This window comes from Taeniopygia guttata, chromosome 12, assembly GCF_048771995.1.
Source record: "Taeniopygia guttata chromosome 12, bTaeGut7.mat, whole genome shotgun sequence".
Lineage (NCBI taxonomy): Eukaryota > Metazoa > Chordata > Aves > Passeriformes > Estrildidae > Taeniopygia > Taeniopygia guttata.
This window is the reverse complement of record NC_133037.1, coordinates 8778207-8791618: the sequence shown is the minus strand read 5'-3', so window position 1 is coordinate 8791618 and position 13412 is coordinate 8778207. Positions and strand designations below refer to the sequence as shown.

The window sequence follows — 13412 nt, the reverse complement described above, 5'->3', positions numbered from 1 at the left end:
CTGGGGATGTACAGCTCACCCCACCAGCCTTCATCCTCCCTCAGGTGAGGATTCTTGCCAAGGTGTGGGGCATGACCTTGGCAGGGCTGTGGGAGCAGTGCTGCCAGCAAAGCCTTGTGCTGTGCCCCACAGCCTGCAGCCCAGACTGGCAGGGAGGCCAAGAAGCCAGGGACTGCAGGAAAGAGCTAAGCCCGTGTATTTCACAGCCCTCCTGAGTGCAGAGCCATCAGTTCACTACGGAGCGTTTCTCAGTTGGGAGCAGTGACCCTCGCGGGCTTCAGGCAGGCAGGGGAAGAACCACTCAGCCCATGGGCATGGCCAGCAGTGCCTACACCCCGTAGGTGCCCCGCGGGGGGATGAGCCCAGCAGCCACCACACGCCTTTCATTCATTAGGAAGTTGAAGGTTGCACACGCATTCGCCTGTGAATAGAAAAGGAGTGAGTGAAGCTCCGGCCCTCAGAAAGGAGACTCGGCCCTTCCCCACACGGCACATGACCCCCTCCTTTTCAATGGGGTGCTGCCTGTGCTCACCCTTACCGTGTCCTGCACCTCCACAGCAATCCCGCACTCCCGCATCTGCTTCAGCATGGCGGGATGGAGCCGCTCCACCCTGTCCCCTGTGCCCAGCACCAGGATCTCTGCAAGCAGGGCAAGAGAAGGGTGGGCAGGGCAGCACTGGAGCTGCCTCGGCCCACACCTGCCGGGGCTGCAGGCACCGATGGCTCCCGCACAGCCACCTCGACAGGAGCCCGAAGGGGGCAGCCCGCGCCCCGCGTACCGATCTGGGGCTCCAGCAGCCGGAACAGCGACAGACTCTCGTGCGAGATGTCCCGGTGGGAGCCAACCTGCGGGGACACGGCGGGCGCTCAGGGGAACCGCCCCGGCTGCGGGGCGACCGGCAGCGCCCGCCCCGCCGCCCGGTACTCACGTTCCACTGGAGGATGCTGCGGGGCAGGACGGCGCAGGGCCCCACCACCAAGTCTCCGCTGATGGTGAAGCCGCGGGTGCTGTAGCCCTCGATGAACATGATGTTGGGGGACTCCGGCTCCAGCACCATCACCCGCGTCCGCTGGTATAGCTCATCATCCGCCGGAGTGAGTCGGTGACCCCGGCACGGCGCTCTGCGGGGAGAGTGAGCAGCTGGGACACGTGGGACCCACGGACGCCTCCCAAACACCCTACGGCATCCTACAGGCGCCTCCCGCGGCCGCAGGACAGCCCGGTGCCGGCCGCAGGGCAGCCCGGTGCCGGTACCTGGCCGCCGCCCGCCCGACCGCCGGCACCAGCCGCCGCAGCGCCGCCATGGCCGCGACCCCGCCGGAACCGCCGCGCGGCCCCGCCCCCGCCGCTACCGCCCCCCGGCGGCCGGGGCCGGGACAGCGCCACCGGGGGAGCGGGACCGGACCGGGGCTCCCGGAGAGCCCTCGGGGTGCCCCGCCCGGGGTCCTGAGGGACGGGAGGGCAGCGACACTCACACACCCGCTGCCTCCGCGCCCGGGCGCGTCCGACCCGCAGAGCCCAGGTGGGCGCCGGAGCGAAACTGAAAGCGGCCGGTGGCAGGGCGGGAGCGGCACGGCGGGAGCGGGGTGTCCCGCTGGAGCCTCCCCGACTCCGCCGCCCCGACCCCGCCGCCGGGAGGGGCTGTGGACCGGCCCGGGCTGCTATGCCGAAGGCTGCGGGGCCGGAGGTGAGAGGGGAGCGGGCGGCTCCCCGGGAGGGAGGGAGCGGGCCCGGGTCTCGGCTGCGCTCCTGGCCCGGCCCCGCCGGTGCCCCAGGGCTGCCCCAGGCTCGGCACGGCGCCCCAGTTCCCCGTGTGCCCCACTGCGGGCGGCTGTTGCCAGTCGGGGCTGAACCCCCGGAGCTACCGCCGGAACCTCCAGCTGCACCCTCAGCCCTCCTCCTGCCGCGTTCGGTGGGGCCGGTGGCACTGCGGGCTCAGAGTGCCCTGGGACAGGGGACCCGCGTCCCCCACCTGTGTCACCCACCCGGGGCCAGCCGTAGCCTGACGTTGCGGGGGCCACCAGGAAGCTCCCCAGCAGTGGCGGCGGAGCATTTCCCGCCACCGTGCCGTGCTGGAGGCATCAGGAATTCCCACAGCCGGCAGCCTTGGCCAGCGCAGGGTCCCAGGGATCCCCGGGCAACACCGCGGAGCTCCCCACGGGGCCGGTGGGGTTCCCCACGCGGTTTGAATTCCCCCATGGTGTTGCCGAGGGCTCCTCGCCGGGGCGGAGGGCTGGAGGCGCCGGCAGCGGCGGGGCCGGACCGGGCCGTGCCGCCTCTGGGCGCAGGTGCCGGGGCAGGTGCCCTCCCTCGGGGCCGGCTCGTGTTTCCGGGCTCCGTCGGGGGCTGATGGGCTGGCACCAGTTGCTCCAGCCCCACCGGGGCTTTGTTCGGAGCCGTTTCCTTTTGGCTCGGCTGTGCCGCCCTCCCATTGGCACCCGGCCCGCGGCGCGGGGGGAGCCGGCAGCACAACCCCGGTCTCTGCCGGCACCCCCGATCACAACGGCCCTGCAGTGGCTCCCACGCATCTCCTCCGCCCCGCTCCCCGCCGGTAAGTCGCCCTCTCCCCTCCTGGCCCACCGACTGCCCCAGGGTCGGGGTGGCATGGCCGTGGTGCCTGTGCCCATCGCTCCGCGGCGCCAGCGCGGGCAACGGAATCCCAAAAGCAGCTGTCCCCGCTGTGCCCAGCTGCGCTGGGGTTTCGTTACCCGCGCTCCCGCCACCGCCTCGCCCCACACGCCCCCACCCCTACCCACCACCGAGCCTCTGTCCCACTGCAACCCCTCCCGGGGCTGGGGCAGCGCCTGGGGCCACACTGGAAGAAGGGTGGTGTCAGGATGGAGGATCACCGGTGTCCAGCCTCGTGGCTCAGCCCCTGCACCGAGCTAGGAGGCTCTTATTTCATATGCCCCAAACAGCTAAAAATAGCATCTGGCTTCCTGGGAGAGTATGGGGAGCATGGCTCCCTGGCCACAGGGTGGCTGTGGTCCCCTGCACCACGCTGGTGCAGGCTATGTGGTACTGCCAAACTTCCTGCCCATGCCGGCCCTCGCAGCACCGCAGTGCCTGCAGGGGTGGGCAGGATCCAGCCCCTGGAGAGAGATGGCTTTGGAATGACACGATCACTCCCGCTGAGCCAGCAGCCAGAGAGCCATCGGGGATGTCGTGTCTTTCCAAAGCTCTTTCGGCGCCTCCGAGAGCCCTCCCCAGACCACTGCGCTGCCAGGGCCCACGTGGGCAGCCTGCAGGGACACTGGGGATGTGGACAGATCCAGCCTGGACCCACCTTGAGTAGTGACAAAAGGTGCAGCAAGTCCCTCTGGCCAGGCAGGGGTTCTGGGCAGCTCCTGCCCTGCGGACAGTCAGCAGTTGGTCTGGTGTGAGCAGCAATTCTCAGATCACCTCTTGGCTGTGGGTGGTGCAGGGAGCACCCCACCATGGCATGGCTGGGGGACATGTTCTCACTCCAGCCCTGGGGCTGCAGATTCTCACTGGCTGTGGGCTGCAGCCCTGGGGCTCCACAGCTCCCTGAGGAGCCCCAAAGCCAGTTGTTGCATTCCTGGAAGAGCCCATGCAGCAGGATCTGCCCTTGCCCTGCTCCCGCCCCCCTTTTCCCCCATGCACACAAGCCCTGGAGGAACCGGTTTGGGCCCTGCGGGCAGAGCTCCTTCCTTTCCCCCACCCCCCCCATCTGCCTTAACGGGGAGGGCAGGAAGGGCAGGGTAGAAAGGGACGTCCCTAGCTCCGTGTTGTGGTGGGGTTTGGTGCTTCCTGCTCCCTGTCAATCAGGCTTGGTGCCCTGGGGCTGGGGGTGTGCTGGGCCCTTGCCCTGTGCCCAGTTCAGCAGCCACTGGCGCACTTGTCAGGGAGCTGGCCAGCAGTGTGAGCTTTCTGTCAGATCCGTGCTCGAACCATTGCTGTGGAGCAGCTCAGCTCTGCAGATGTAATCAAGACCACGATGGCGTGATCTAATCGCTTCCACTTCCTTCTTCCTAGGGCTGATAAGCGGGACACTGCTCATGTGCTGGACAGGAGAGCAGCCCACTGGGGCAGGCATGGAGAACATTGCAGGGTGTGCACCCGCAGCTGCTCATCGCTGTGCCGGGCAGAGCCCATGCCAGGCACATGGCTGCTGCTGCTGTTCCTCAGCCGTTGTGTCCGAGTCCAGCCAAGCCCTGGGGCTCATGGTGGACAGGCTGGACTGGCCAGTCAGGGTCTGCCAAGTGACACCATGCTCACAGCTGTGGTCTGCCTCACACACTCCAGCCCATCCAGAGCTCCCTTCCCACCACAGTTCAGGGTGGTGGGCCATGCCCAGGGCTGCGCTGCACTCCCTGCCCCGGGCAGCCCGGTTCTGCCCAGTCCTCCCTGACCCCGGCACGGCCTCTGGCTCCTGCTCTGTTCCTCAGGGTTTTAGGTCTGCGCTCCCCAGTTTTGGAGAGGAGGGGATACCACTCCTGCACACCTGAGGATGACACCATGGCCCCGCTGGGTGAGGCTGAGCGGACTGACACCCTCTGGGGCCATGCGGGGTGCCTGTTTGCAGCCCTGTGGCGCTGCCCTGACACACCCGCCATGGCGGCGCCGCTGCCCGCCACACCCACCATGGTGGCTCCGCGCCGTCCCCCAAGATGGCCGCCCTGCCCGGCCGCGCGCCCGTGACCAAGATGGCCGCCGGGGAGCGCCGCGCGCCGCGCGCAACATGGCGGCCTCCTGGGCGAGGCGGGACGTCACCTCCGGTGCCGCGATGGGCGAGGAGATGGCCGAGGGCCGCCCGGGGGTGGCGGCGACGCTGCGGGCGCTGAACGGGGCCCTGGGGCGGCCCGCCGCGCTCTGGGTGAAGGAGAGCGGCGCCCGCAACCTGCGCCACCGGGATTTCCTGGCGCCGCGGGCCGCGCTGAGCGCCGCCTTTCCCGGCGGGCAGGTAGGCCGCGGCGGCGCGGGCAGGGCTGGCTCGGGAGCGGGGATTTGCGGGAGCTCTTGGATGGGGCCGGGGATGCCTCTGCCCTGTGCCCGTGCAGCCCGGACCCCTCCCCGCCCTCCGCCCGCAGGTGCCCCCCGAGGCCGTGTCGGCGGTGCTGTCGCTGCGGGGCCCGGCGGTGCTGCCGCTGCGGGGGTGCCGGCAGACGCCGGCGGGGCTGGCGGTGCAGGTGCGGCGCCCCGAGGCCTTCCAGCGCCTGCTGGGGCCGCTGCCCGGCCCGGCCCCTCCCGCGGCGGGGGCGCGGGCGGGCTGCGTGGTGCTGCACTGCCCGGCACTGCGCGGCCCCGGCGCCCCGCGGCCCCGCCACCTGCGCTCCGTCCTGCTGGCCGACCACCTGGCCCAGCTGCTGCGCGCCCAGGGGTGAGTGCCTGATCCCGCCTGCTCCCGGCCTTCCCGGCCCCTCACCGCAGCGCCCGCCGCTACCAGCGCCTGCCTCGCCCTCTCTCACAGGGTCCACGTCCGCCTGGTCCCTGCGCTCAGCGAGGAGGGGAGCTGGGACGTCCTGCGGCAACTCCGCATCTCTTGGCCCTCCGGCTCCGCTGGCTCGTCCCTCACTGATGCTATCTCGGCCTTGAAGGCGGTGCTGGGCCGGTGCCCCTGTGCCGCAGCCTGTGAGCAGGGGCCGGGCACAGCCGAGGGTGTCATCTGTAAGGTGCACCTGAAGAGCTTCGTGGAGCAGCAGGGCTTGTTGGGCTACGACCCCAATCTAGATGTGCTTCTCGGTGAGCTTCGCATGTACAACAGCTCGGGTGTGGCAGTGGGGGTAGAATGGGTGCAAAAAGGCCTGTTTCCTTTCAGGTGTTTTTACAAAAAATAAGGTGGGGTGGCGGATACAAATGGCTTTCACTTCTTGTTCCCCTTCAGTCTGGTTTGAGCCTGGGGCAGACCCAATAGTGGGGGGTGGAGAACCCCATGTCCCATTTTGTGTCCCTCCTTCTTTTAGTGACAGAGAGGACACTGCGGTCCTTGGCTGAGCTGCAGGAAGCTGTTCTGCAGTGCCCAGTGAGTTACCCCATAGCACTGCTTTCCTCTCGCTTCCCAAGTGTCCTTCCCTTCTGCCAGGCAATAGGTTTGAGCTCCTTGTTGTGCTCTGCTGCAGGCCAAAGGCCAGAGCAGTTGCTGCAGCATCGTGCACGTGGTGAACTGTGAGGAGGAATTCCAGCAGCAGCAGCTGGATGTGCTCTGGAGGATTTTGGATCAAGGAGCCCACACAGCTTTGCAGGTGGGCAAGAGCAACCTCTGATCCTTCTCAGTGTGGCCCCCAGCATCCATCCTTGGCTCATGACTAGATTTAGAACAGGGCTGGATTTCACTCAGTTCCCAGCCTCAGCCTCTCTGTCTTTCAGAAACACCTTGTCTGTGGGCCAGTGAAGGTGACCAACCCCTCATCACCCATTGGGGCAGACCAGTACTTCCAGTAAGCTGGTGTACAAGGCACCTGCTGCTTTCTCTCCTGCTAAGGCTCCCTGTGGGCCAGCTCAGCCCACAGCAGGTGGCTCTTTTTCACCCAGGCTCCGGAAGCACCAGATGTATGAAGCCTCCGTGATAAAGTATGGGGAGCTTGCACAAGGTGAGAGCTGGGGCCCCATGCATGGATGCTGCTCCATCCCACTTCATTGATCCCATGAGTCCACAGGCAGGGGGGCTGCACCTGCAGGGTGCTCCTTCTCCCCTCCAGGATCAAGCCAGGTGTTGCCCTTGCTTTGGGAAGGCATCAGAACATCCAGGGCACTGGCACAGAGCAACTCCTGATGGGAGCCAGGGCCAGCGGTGTGGTGGTCCTCAACCACTACCTGGTCCTGGCAGGCGTGTCCTGCCTGGGTGCTAGGGATATCAGTACATGGGAATGGAGCAGGCTGTGCATGATGGCACCTACATTCTCCACAGACGAGGCCTGGACAGAGGTGATTGATACCCTGACAGTGGCTGCCATCAGGTTTGAGATGCTGAGCACTGCTCACCGGAGTCAGGTAGGACAGCGGCTTGCATGGAGCCAGGGCTGGCAGGCTGTGAGAACAGCGGAGTGGATCTGTGCTGAGCAGCCTGGACTGTGACTTCTCCCTGCCCTCAGATCACCCTGGACCTGGAGAACAACAGCATCTCCACAAAGGGAACAAAGAGCGGTGCCTTTGTGATGTACAACTGTGCACGACTGGCCACGCTCTTCAACACCTTCCAGCGGGCTGTGGAGCGGGGTGAGCACCAGCCCCACCACCCTCTCCCTACAGCCACTTCTGGAGCCACAGGGGCTTCTTTGGGCACAACAGTCTCCCTGCTTTCCAGGCACATATCCACCTCTGCCACCAGTGTCTGAACTGAACTTCTCCTGCCTCCGAGAAGAGGTGAGTGCTGAGATGAGGAATGGGGGGACCTGTGCATCCTCAGCTCTGGTAATGGATGCTACTGACCCAGGAGGACCTGACACTTAGACATGTAATGCCTTCACAGGGTGAATGGCTCCTGCTCTTCAACTATCTCCTGCCCTTCCCTGAAGTCCTGCAGCAGGCAGCACAGCTGCCCATGTCCTCCAAGGGGATCCGGATCACTGCCAACACAGAGGCAGTAAGTGCCATGTGCCATAGCATCCATGGATGCTGCTCCAGCAGTCCCAGCCCAGGGCAAAGCTCCATGCCAGCAGGTGCTGCCCATCAGTGAGCAACACAGGGACAGTGCTGAGAGAATAGATGGCAATGCCCATGGGGCAATTCCTGATGTGCTTGGGGTGGGCGAGGGCACAAGACCAGCCAGAATTCACTGTGCCCTGAGAATGTCTCTGCCTTGTAGGTGTGCAAGTTCCTGATCCAGCTCAGCATGGATTTCAGCTCCTACTACAACCGGGTGCACATCCTGGGGGTGAGTTAGGTGTCCCAGCCTACAGCCTTGTGGCCCTGCAGTCCTTTTGGGGCTGCAGTGCTCTTGGGGGGAATGGTGCCAGGAGTGTGATGGTCCCCTGTCCCATCCTCCAATGATGCACAGGCAGCAGCCTTGTAGAGGCTTTCTCCTTTCTCCCTGCAGGAGCCGGTCCCTCATCTCTTTGACCAGATGTTTGCTCGCCTCCAGCTGCTGGGAGCAGTGAGGGATGTGTTCCACAGCGCACTGGCAACCCTACACCTCCCTCCCCTCAGCCAGATCTAAGCCACCCCTGAAGAGCTGTACCATGGTGTGACAGTCACCTACACACCACATGTTGCGGGGGCAGAACAGGGCACACTGTCCTGGCTGCTCTGGTGGCAGGCAAGGCACAATTCAGCCCCATGGAGGTGCTTCCCTTCCCATGGTCCATGGTGTTTGGGGATTGGTCTGTGCTCTGTGTAGCTGTGTCCAGTGTGGGACATGGATAGCCCTTCACATCCACACCAGCAGAAGGGAGAAGGGCTCCTGTGGCACCCCAGAAGCTGAGCTGGGAGTGCTGGGGAAGTGGCAGCAGGGACCAGTCACCACAAAGACAAATGCCAACTTCACTTCTCTCAAAACTTTATTGAAAGGTGCTCCGTGCTGGCAGGGAGCTCCTGAGGCTCCAGACTCCTGTTGGGCTCTGAGCCAGGCCCCAGTACTGGGGTCCAATACACTTGTTGCTGGACAAACCCTCTACGTGTCTGACCTCAGGGTTGTTTGTCCTTCTTTCGTTCCTTCCTTCCTTTGGTCTGACTATCCTGGGTCTGCTGCTATGCAGGAAAAACCCACTTGGCCTGAGGGGGGTGGTATTTGTGGGCAGCCCAGCAACACCCCCAGCCACAGAGTGCTGCTGTGGATGATCAGTGTCCCTGTGCATATCAGCACCATCCTCACCACTGCTGGGTCAGGACTGTCCCAAAGTGCTGTCCGTGGACACACAAGGCTGCAGCCCACCGCGTGTCACACCCATCCCTGACCCTTCCAGGCCTTCTGCTGCTCTCAAGCTCCCAGGGCTGGGCCATGTCCTCAGTGCCCACCCAAGCAAGGTTCTTCTCTGACGCCAAGACTGGAAAGCTGACATGCGTCCTTCACACCTTGCAGAGGAAGAGCTGCTCTTGGGCAGCGAGGAGTAATAGCCCCACTTCCTTACTTCATGGGGAAGGCCCAGGCTTGTCCAGGATGGATCTCATCTGCCTTCTTCCCAGAGACCACTGGCCTCAAGCACCACAACCATGGCATGTGCCTAAAGGCAGGGGCCACAGTAATGGGCAAAGCCCAAGTGTAGGGTGCCCTCCAAATGCAGGCAGGGACCTGGATGTGTCACACACCTGCCCCATTAGAGAGGAGCCTCTTGTGGAGGAGATTTGGAGGAGGCTGTGCCGCACAGCATCTCCAGGCCCTGCCCACAGAGCACACAGTAGTACCGCAGCTCACCCCCAGCATCCACCACCTCCCAGCAGTCCAGCTCGGCTAGGTCAGGCACATGGAAGAAGGTGGTGCTGAGGGGCACCAGCCCGCTTTGGCTGCAGTTCCACAGTGTCAGGCGCTGGTCCACTGAGGCGGAGAGCAGCAGGTCTGGCCGCAGCACCCGGATCCCCGTCACGTGGGCAGCGTGGGCACAGGGCCTGGACACCCGCTCCAGGACCTGCAGGCAGCTTCCTGCCATGGCCTCATCCCTGCCCAGGGATACCTCCAGCAGGCAGACATGGATGGAGCCATCATCACTGCCACTGGCCACCAGGTACTGTCCCTCGGGTGTCTCACGGATGTGAAGGCTGTTCACGCCACAGCTGTGGGCCATGATGGTGACCAGCGGGGCGCCCAGGCCTGGGTAGACAGGCTCGGTCAGGAGAGCAACGCTCACCTTGGTCAGAGGGAGCAGAAGAGCTGTGGGGCAGCAGCACTCACCCAAGGGCTGCATCTCTCCCTCTGCTTGGTGCAGGGCATCTGCTGCATCCATGATGGGGCCGGTGATGTCCCAAAAGGCAATGCTGCCATCAGTGGCTGCACTGCACAGGAGGTGCCTCCTAGAACAGGAATGTAGAGGGAGTCTCTGGCTGCAGCCCTGAGGGTCCCCACTGATATCTGTGGAAGTGGCAGAACAGCCCCCAGGGATTAACTTCTCCCTTCCCTCTGCCTGCTGAGCTGCCATCCCTTCAAGGACAGACATTTCTCTCCAGAGCCCATCGACTGCAGCCCAGCATTCGGGGCTCACCTCTCCCCTCCTGCCCATGTATGCAGGAACGCTTCCACCTTCAGCACACAGCGCTGGTGGTGAAATGATTCTGCCACCAGCACCAACTTCCGAGCAGCCTCCAGCAGCCCAAAGATCCTGTAATGGAGCAGAGAGCAGTTGGCTGTGGGAGAGTAGGAGCTTGTGGCTCCACTGCCCCATTTCCCACCATGCACTGTCTTATGGCCAGTTCAGAGGAGGCCACGTCCCATAGCAGCAGCCTCTTGTTTTGAGCCTGCTCTGCTGCCATCACCGGTTCCATTCTCCCTGTCAGGCCCCATGATGGCTCCTCACCGGACTGATGCATCACTGCAGGCAGCAGCCAGGAATTTCCAGGGTGTTGGCAACTGCTTGGTGCTCGTCCCAGGCACAACTGACAGGGACATGTACCTACAGCAAAGACACAACATTCACCAACACCTCTGTGGGGCTGGCCCAGGAGAGTAGCCCTGAGCCTTTCCCTAGCACCAAAAGCCCCTTGAGGCCCACAGGGCACTGGCCCACAGGCCAGGAATCACGCCAGGAATCACAAATGAAGCCACATTGGCCCTCTCTGTCTCAGCTGAACCTGCAGCTGTACAGAGCAGGTATTCCAGTGGAGGCCTGTGCAATGCCCAACACCCTCCCACACTGTGATCACTACTAGTTCTGCCTTGGGCAGTCCCTGATCATCACCTTGTCTCTGGGTCCATCTTGACAAGTTTGTGCCTGTTCTTCTTCTGTTCCCAGTGCTTGTCCAGCCGGTGGGAAGCCACGTGGATGACCTGGCAGGCCACAGCACTCTCAGTCGCTGTGTCCCCAGTGCACAGCAGCCTGTAGCACTCAATCTGTGCACGGCCGCCTGCAGAGAAGAGCAGGGCAGACAAGCCCTCATCACCAAAGCTCTCATCTCCAGGTCCCATGGCAAATGCCAACGTCCTCACACTGGAAATGTGGTCACTGAGGCGGGCAAGGGGCACAGCTGCCCGAGAGTTCTCACTGAGCACCAGGACACAGGCCGTGGTGTCCTCACTGCCGGTGACAAACACGTTAATGGTGGCACGGCCAGGCACCTGCACTGCCCCCAGGCGCCGCACGCAGGTGATCTCCCGCCCGTGCAGGGATGGCAGCAGCACTTGCTGCTCGCGGGGCTCGGCCTCACGGTGGTACAGCATCACATCCCCAGACTTGATAAAGGCAAACACCTCGGCCAAGGGGCTGCTGCAGTAGCTCCAGGAGCGGTGCCCGCCCCCGCAGGGGATGCAGTGGATGTTCTCGCCAGTCCTGCTGCTCCACACCACGAAGTTGTCAGCGTGAAAGCCCAGCACAAGCAGGTCCCCATCCGAGGTGAAGTGCAGCTCCTCAATCCATTGCAGCCCTTTGCAGGGCCTGTGCTTCTGCAGGACCTCCAGCTGCTGGTCCCGCAGGCGGAGCTGGCGGTAGACACCATCCCGGCCCGTGCTGTAAATGTAGCCCCTGTGGATGGTCACTGAGGTAACTCCTGTCTTCCCGTGGAGTCCAAAGAGCACTGACAGTGGAGACTCAAGAGGAAGAGCCCCTTTGTGCAACAAACAAGAGGGCTCCAACTCATTGCTGGAGTCCTCAACAACGGGGTCAGTGCCACCATTGACAATGCTGGTGCTTTCTGCAGCCCGCTCCAAGGAGCTGCTGCAAGAGAAGAGGAGGAGGGAGCCCCGGCGGTCCCCACAGACCAGGAGCCCTTTCTGGGGCAAGAAGGCAGCACAGGTGTGCCAGCGCTGCTTGCAGGGGGGCAGCAGGTACCGACCCATGAGCTGCACCCAGGGGGCCTGCCCGGGGCGGTGGGTGACATCCAACCAGAGCATCTCCCCGCCGGGACCGGAGGCCAGGAGAGCACCAGCGGTATCGGGGGACAGCCCGGGACGGGGGGCCCAGCTCAGCCCGTGCACGGCCCCCTCGAACAGCGTGAGCTTGGCGGCGGCACCGGGGCGGCTCAAGGCGAAAAGGAGGAGGCGCCCGTCGCCGCCGGCCACGGCGCAGAGCGTCTCGTCCCATCCGTCCAGCGCGGTGGCCGCCAGCAGGGCGCGGGGCCCGCTGGCGGCGGGGTGCAGCACCGGCGTCCAGCGCCCCTGAGCCACCTCGAATGCCGCCAGCCCGCCCGCCTCGCCCAGCACCAGCACCCGCCGCGGCCCCGCTAGCAGCACGGCCCGCGGACGCTCCCGGGACCCCAGCGCCGCAACAGCGGGGACCGCCTCCGCGGCCTCCCGCCGGGGCTGCCAGAGTCGGACGCCGCCGTCGTCGCCGCCCGTGGCCACGCGGCCGCCAGCGGGGCGCAGGGCCAGGGCGCGCAGGGCCCCGCGGTGCCCGCGCCGCGCCCGCCGCACGCCGCCGCCGCCGCCCCACTCCAGGCAGGCGCCGTCCTCCCCGGCGCTGAGCGGGAGCGGCCCCCGCAGCACCACGGCGGCCACTCGCCCCCCGTGCCCGTAGCACACCAGCAGGCAGGCGCCGGCCCCGTCCCCGCCGCCCAACTCGCCCACGGCCCACAGCCGCACGCTGCGGTCTTCGGAGGCGGAGGCGAGCAGACCCCGCGACGCCGCGTAGCAGAGCGCCAGCACCGCGCCCTGGTGCCCGCGCAGCTGACGCTGCGGGGCCTTCGCCGCCGCCGCCCGCCACACCACCACGTCCCCCGTCGCCGTGCCGGCCGCCAGCGCCAGCCGCCCCCAGCTGACCCCCGCCAGCACGGCGCAGCGCAGCGCCCCGGCCCCGCCACAGCTCGCCTGCCGCAGCCAGCGCCCGCCGCCCCACCACTCGTAGAGCGCCACGGTCCCGCCGCCCAGCGCCAGCGCCAGCCGCCTGCCCGCCGCCCAGCGCGCCTCCCACACCCGCGCCCGGAGCTCCCGCGCGGCCCCGCCGCCGCACGCCGCCAGCAGCGGCCCGCCGCCCGCTCCGCCGCGCCGCACCGCCAGCACTGCCAGCCAGCGCCCACCGAACACCGCTACTCGCGCCGCCGGCCCGGGCCCCGGCTCGGCCCGCAGCCCCTGCACGGTGGCCTCACGCAGCACGCTCCGCCGGCCCGCCGCCGCCGCCGGCCCGCCGCCGCTCAGCCGGAACGCCACCACCTCCGGGCCTGTACCTGCGGGACACCGCGTCAGCCGCCGCCGCCGGCCCCGCCGCCCCCCCTCCCGTTCTGGTGCAAGCGCTCACCCGCCAGCAGCGCGTCCCCCACGAACTCCAGCGCTGTCACCGGCGCCACCAGAGCCACCGACTCCATCTTAGCCACACCGGCCCCGCCGCCGCTCCCCCGGGCGCTCATTGGCCGAGTCCCACGTGCCACCGCCCCGCCC

General features: G+C 66.0%; 3 protein-coding genes and 2 non-coding genes across 8 annotated transcripts; 3 read left to right on the top strand and 2 right to left on the bottom strand.

The window, feature by feature from the left end:
• Positions 1-173: 173 nt before the first annotated feature.
• On the bottom strand, positions 174-1376 carry NDUFAF3 (NADH:ubiquinone oxidoreductase complex assembly factor 3). Its single transcript, XM_030282959.4, has 5 exons — positions 1256-1376; positions 930-1122; positions 780-846; positions 539-639; positions 174-421 (listed from the first exon to the last, which is right to left on the bottom strand). The coding sequence occupies exons 1-5, from the start codon at positions 1303-1305 to the stop codon at positions 329-331; spliced, it is 504 nt and encodes a 167-aa protein (XP_030138819.1). The 5' UTR covers positions 1306-1376; the 3' UTR covers positions 174-328.
• Positions 1377-2422: 1046 nt separating this feature from the next.
• DALRD3 (DALR anticodon binding domain containing 3) lies at positions 2423-8571 on the top strand. Of its 3 annotated transcripts, XM_072934754.1 has the most exons (14): positions 2455-2552; positions 3998-4925; positions 5053-5342; positions 5433-5704; positions 5926-5984; positions 6082-6204; positions 6329-6399; positions 6494-6552; positions 6870-6952; positions 7054-7177; positions 7266-7324; positions 7431-7544; positions 7767-7835; positions 7998-8571. In XM_072934754.1, exons 2-14 carry the CDS (start codon positions 4473-4475, stop codon positions 8115-8117), a joined length of 1896 nt encoding a protein of 631 aa, XP_072790855.1. In that variant the 5' UTR covers positions 2455-2552; positions 3998-4472; the 3' UTR covers positions 8118-8571. The 3 variants fall into 3 exon arrangements, with proteins under 3 accessions (XP_072790856.1, XP_072790855.1, XP_030138810.4); XM_030282950.4 differs by lacking the exon at positions 2455-2552 and having other exon boundaries at positions 4681-4925; XM_072934755.1 differs by lacking the exons at positions 6870-6952; positions 7054-7177; positions 7266-7324; ... (1 more) ...; positions 7767-7835; positions 7998-8571 and adding an exon at positions 6661-6863 and having other exon boundaries at positions 2423-2552.
• Positions 3099-3187, top strand: MIR425 (microRNA mir-425). Its single transcript, NR_048970.1, has one exon. It is a non-coding gene; the product is annotated as a microRNA mir-425 (primary transcript).
• On the top strand, positions 3310-3461 carry MIR2970 (microRNA mir-2970). Its single transcript, NR_048978.1, is given in 1 exon segment — positions 3310-3461. It is a non-coding gene; the product is annotated as a microRNA mir-2970 (primary transcript).
• Positions 8440-13399, bottom strand: WDR6 (WD repeat domain 6). 2 transcript variants are annotated; one of them, XM_030282947.4, is made up of 6 exons: positions 13273-13399; positions 10786-13201; positions 10405-10500; positions 10093-10209; positions 9786-9904; positions 8440-9704 (listed from the first exon to the last, which is right to left on the bottom strand). In XM_030282947.4, exons 1-6 carry the CDS (start codon positions 13379-13381, stop codon positions 9214-9216), a joined length of 3348 nt encoding a protein of 1115 aa, XP_030138807.4. In that variant the 5' UTR covers positions 13382-13399; the 3' UTR covers positions 8440-9213. The 2 variants fall into 2 exon arrangements, 1 of the variants encoding a protein (XP_030138807.4); XR_012057899.1 differs by having other exon boundaries at positions 9675-9704; positions 9786-9962.
• Positions 13400-13412: the final 13 nt, after the last annotated feature.

Excerpts from the sequence above, each read along its gene's own strand:
- NDUFAF3 (XM_030282959.4), bottom strand. The coding sequence starts at position 1,305 with ATGGCGGCGCTGCGGCGGCTGGTGCCGGCGGTCGGGCGGGCGGCGGCC. Across the intron at positions 1,123-1,255 it reads GTCGGGCGGGCGGCGGCCAG|AGCGCCGTGCCGGGGTCACC; the intron begins GTACCGGCACCG and ends CTCTCCCCGCAG. Across the intron at positions 847-929 it reads GCAGCATCCTCCAGTGGAAC|GTTGGCTCCCACCGGGACAT; the intron begins GTGAGTACCGGG and ends GTGTCCCCGCAG.
- DALRD3 (XM_072934754.1), top strand. The coding sequence starts at position 4,473 with ATGACACCATGGCCCCGCTGGGTGAGGCTGAGCGGACTGACACCCTCT. Across the intron at positions 5,985-6,081 it reads AAGCTGTTCTGCAGTGCCCA|GCCAAAGGCCAGAGCAGTTG; the intron begins GTGAGTTACCCC and ends GCTCTGCTGCAG. Across the intron at positions 6,205-6,328 it reads GAGCCCACACAGCTTTGCAG|AAACACCTTGTCTGTGGGCC; the intron begins GTGGGCAAGAGC and ends TCTGTCTTTCAG.
- WDR6 (XM_030282947.4), bottom strand. The coding sequence starts at position 13,381 with ATGAGCGCCCGGGGGAGCGGCGGCGGGGCCGGTGTGGCTAAGATGGAG. Across the intron at positions 13,202-13,272 it reads GGGGGACGCGCTGCTGGCGG|GTACAGGCCCGGAGGTGGTG; the intron begins GTGAGCGCTTGC and ends GGTGTCCCGCAG. Across the intron at positions 9,905-10,092 it reads ACATGGGCAGGAGGGGAGAG|GAGGCACCTCCTGTGCAGTG; the intron begins GTGAGCCCCGAA and ends TTCCTGTTCTAG.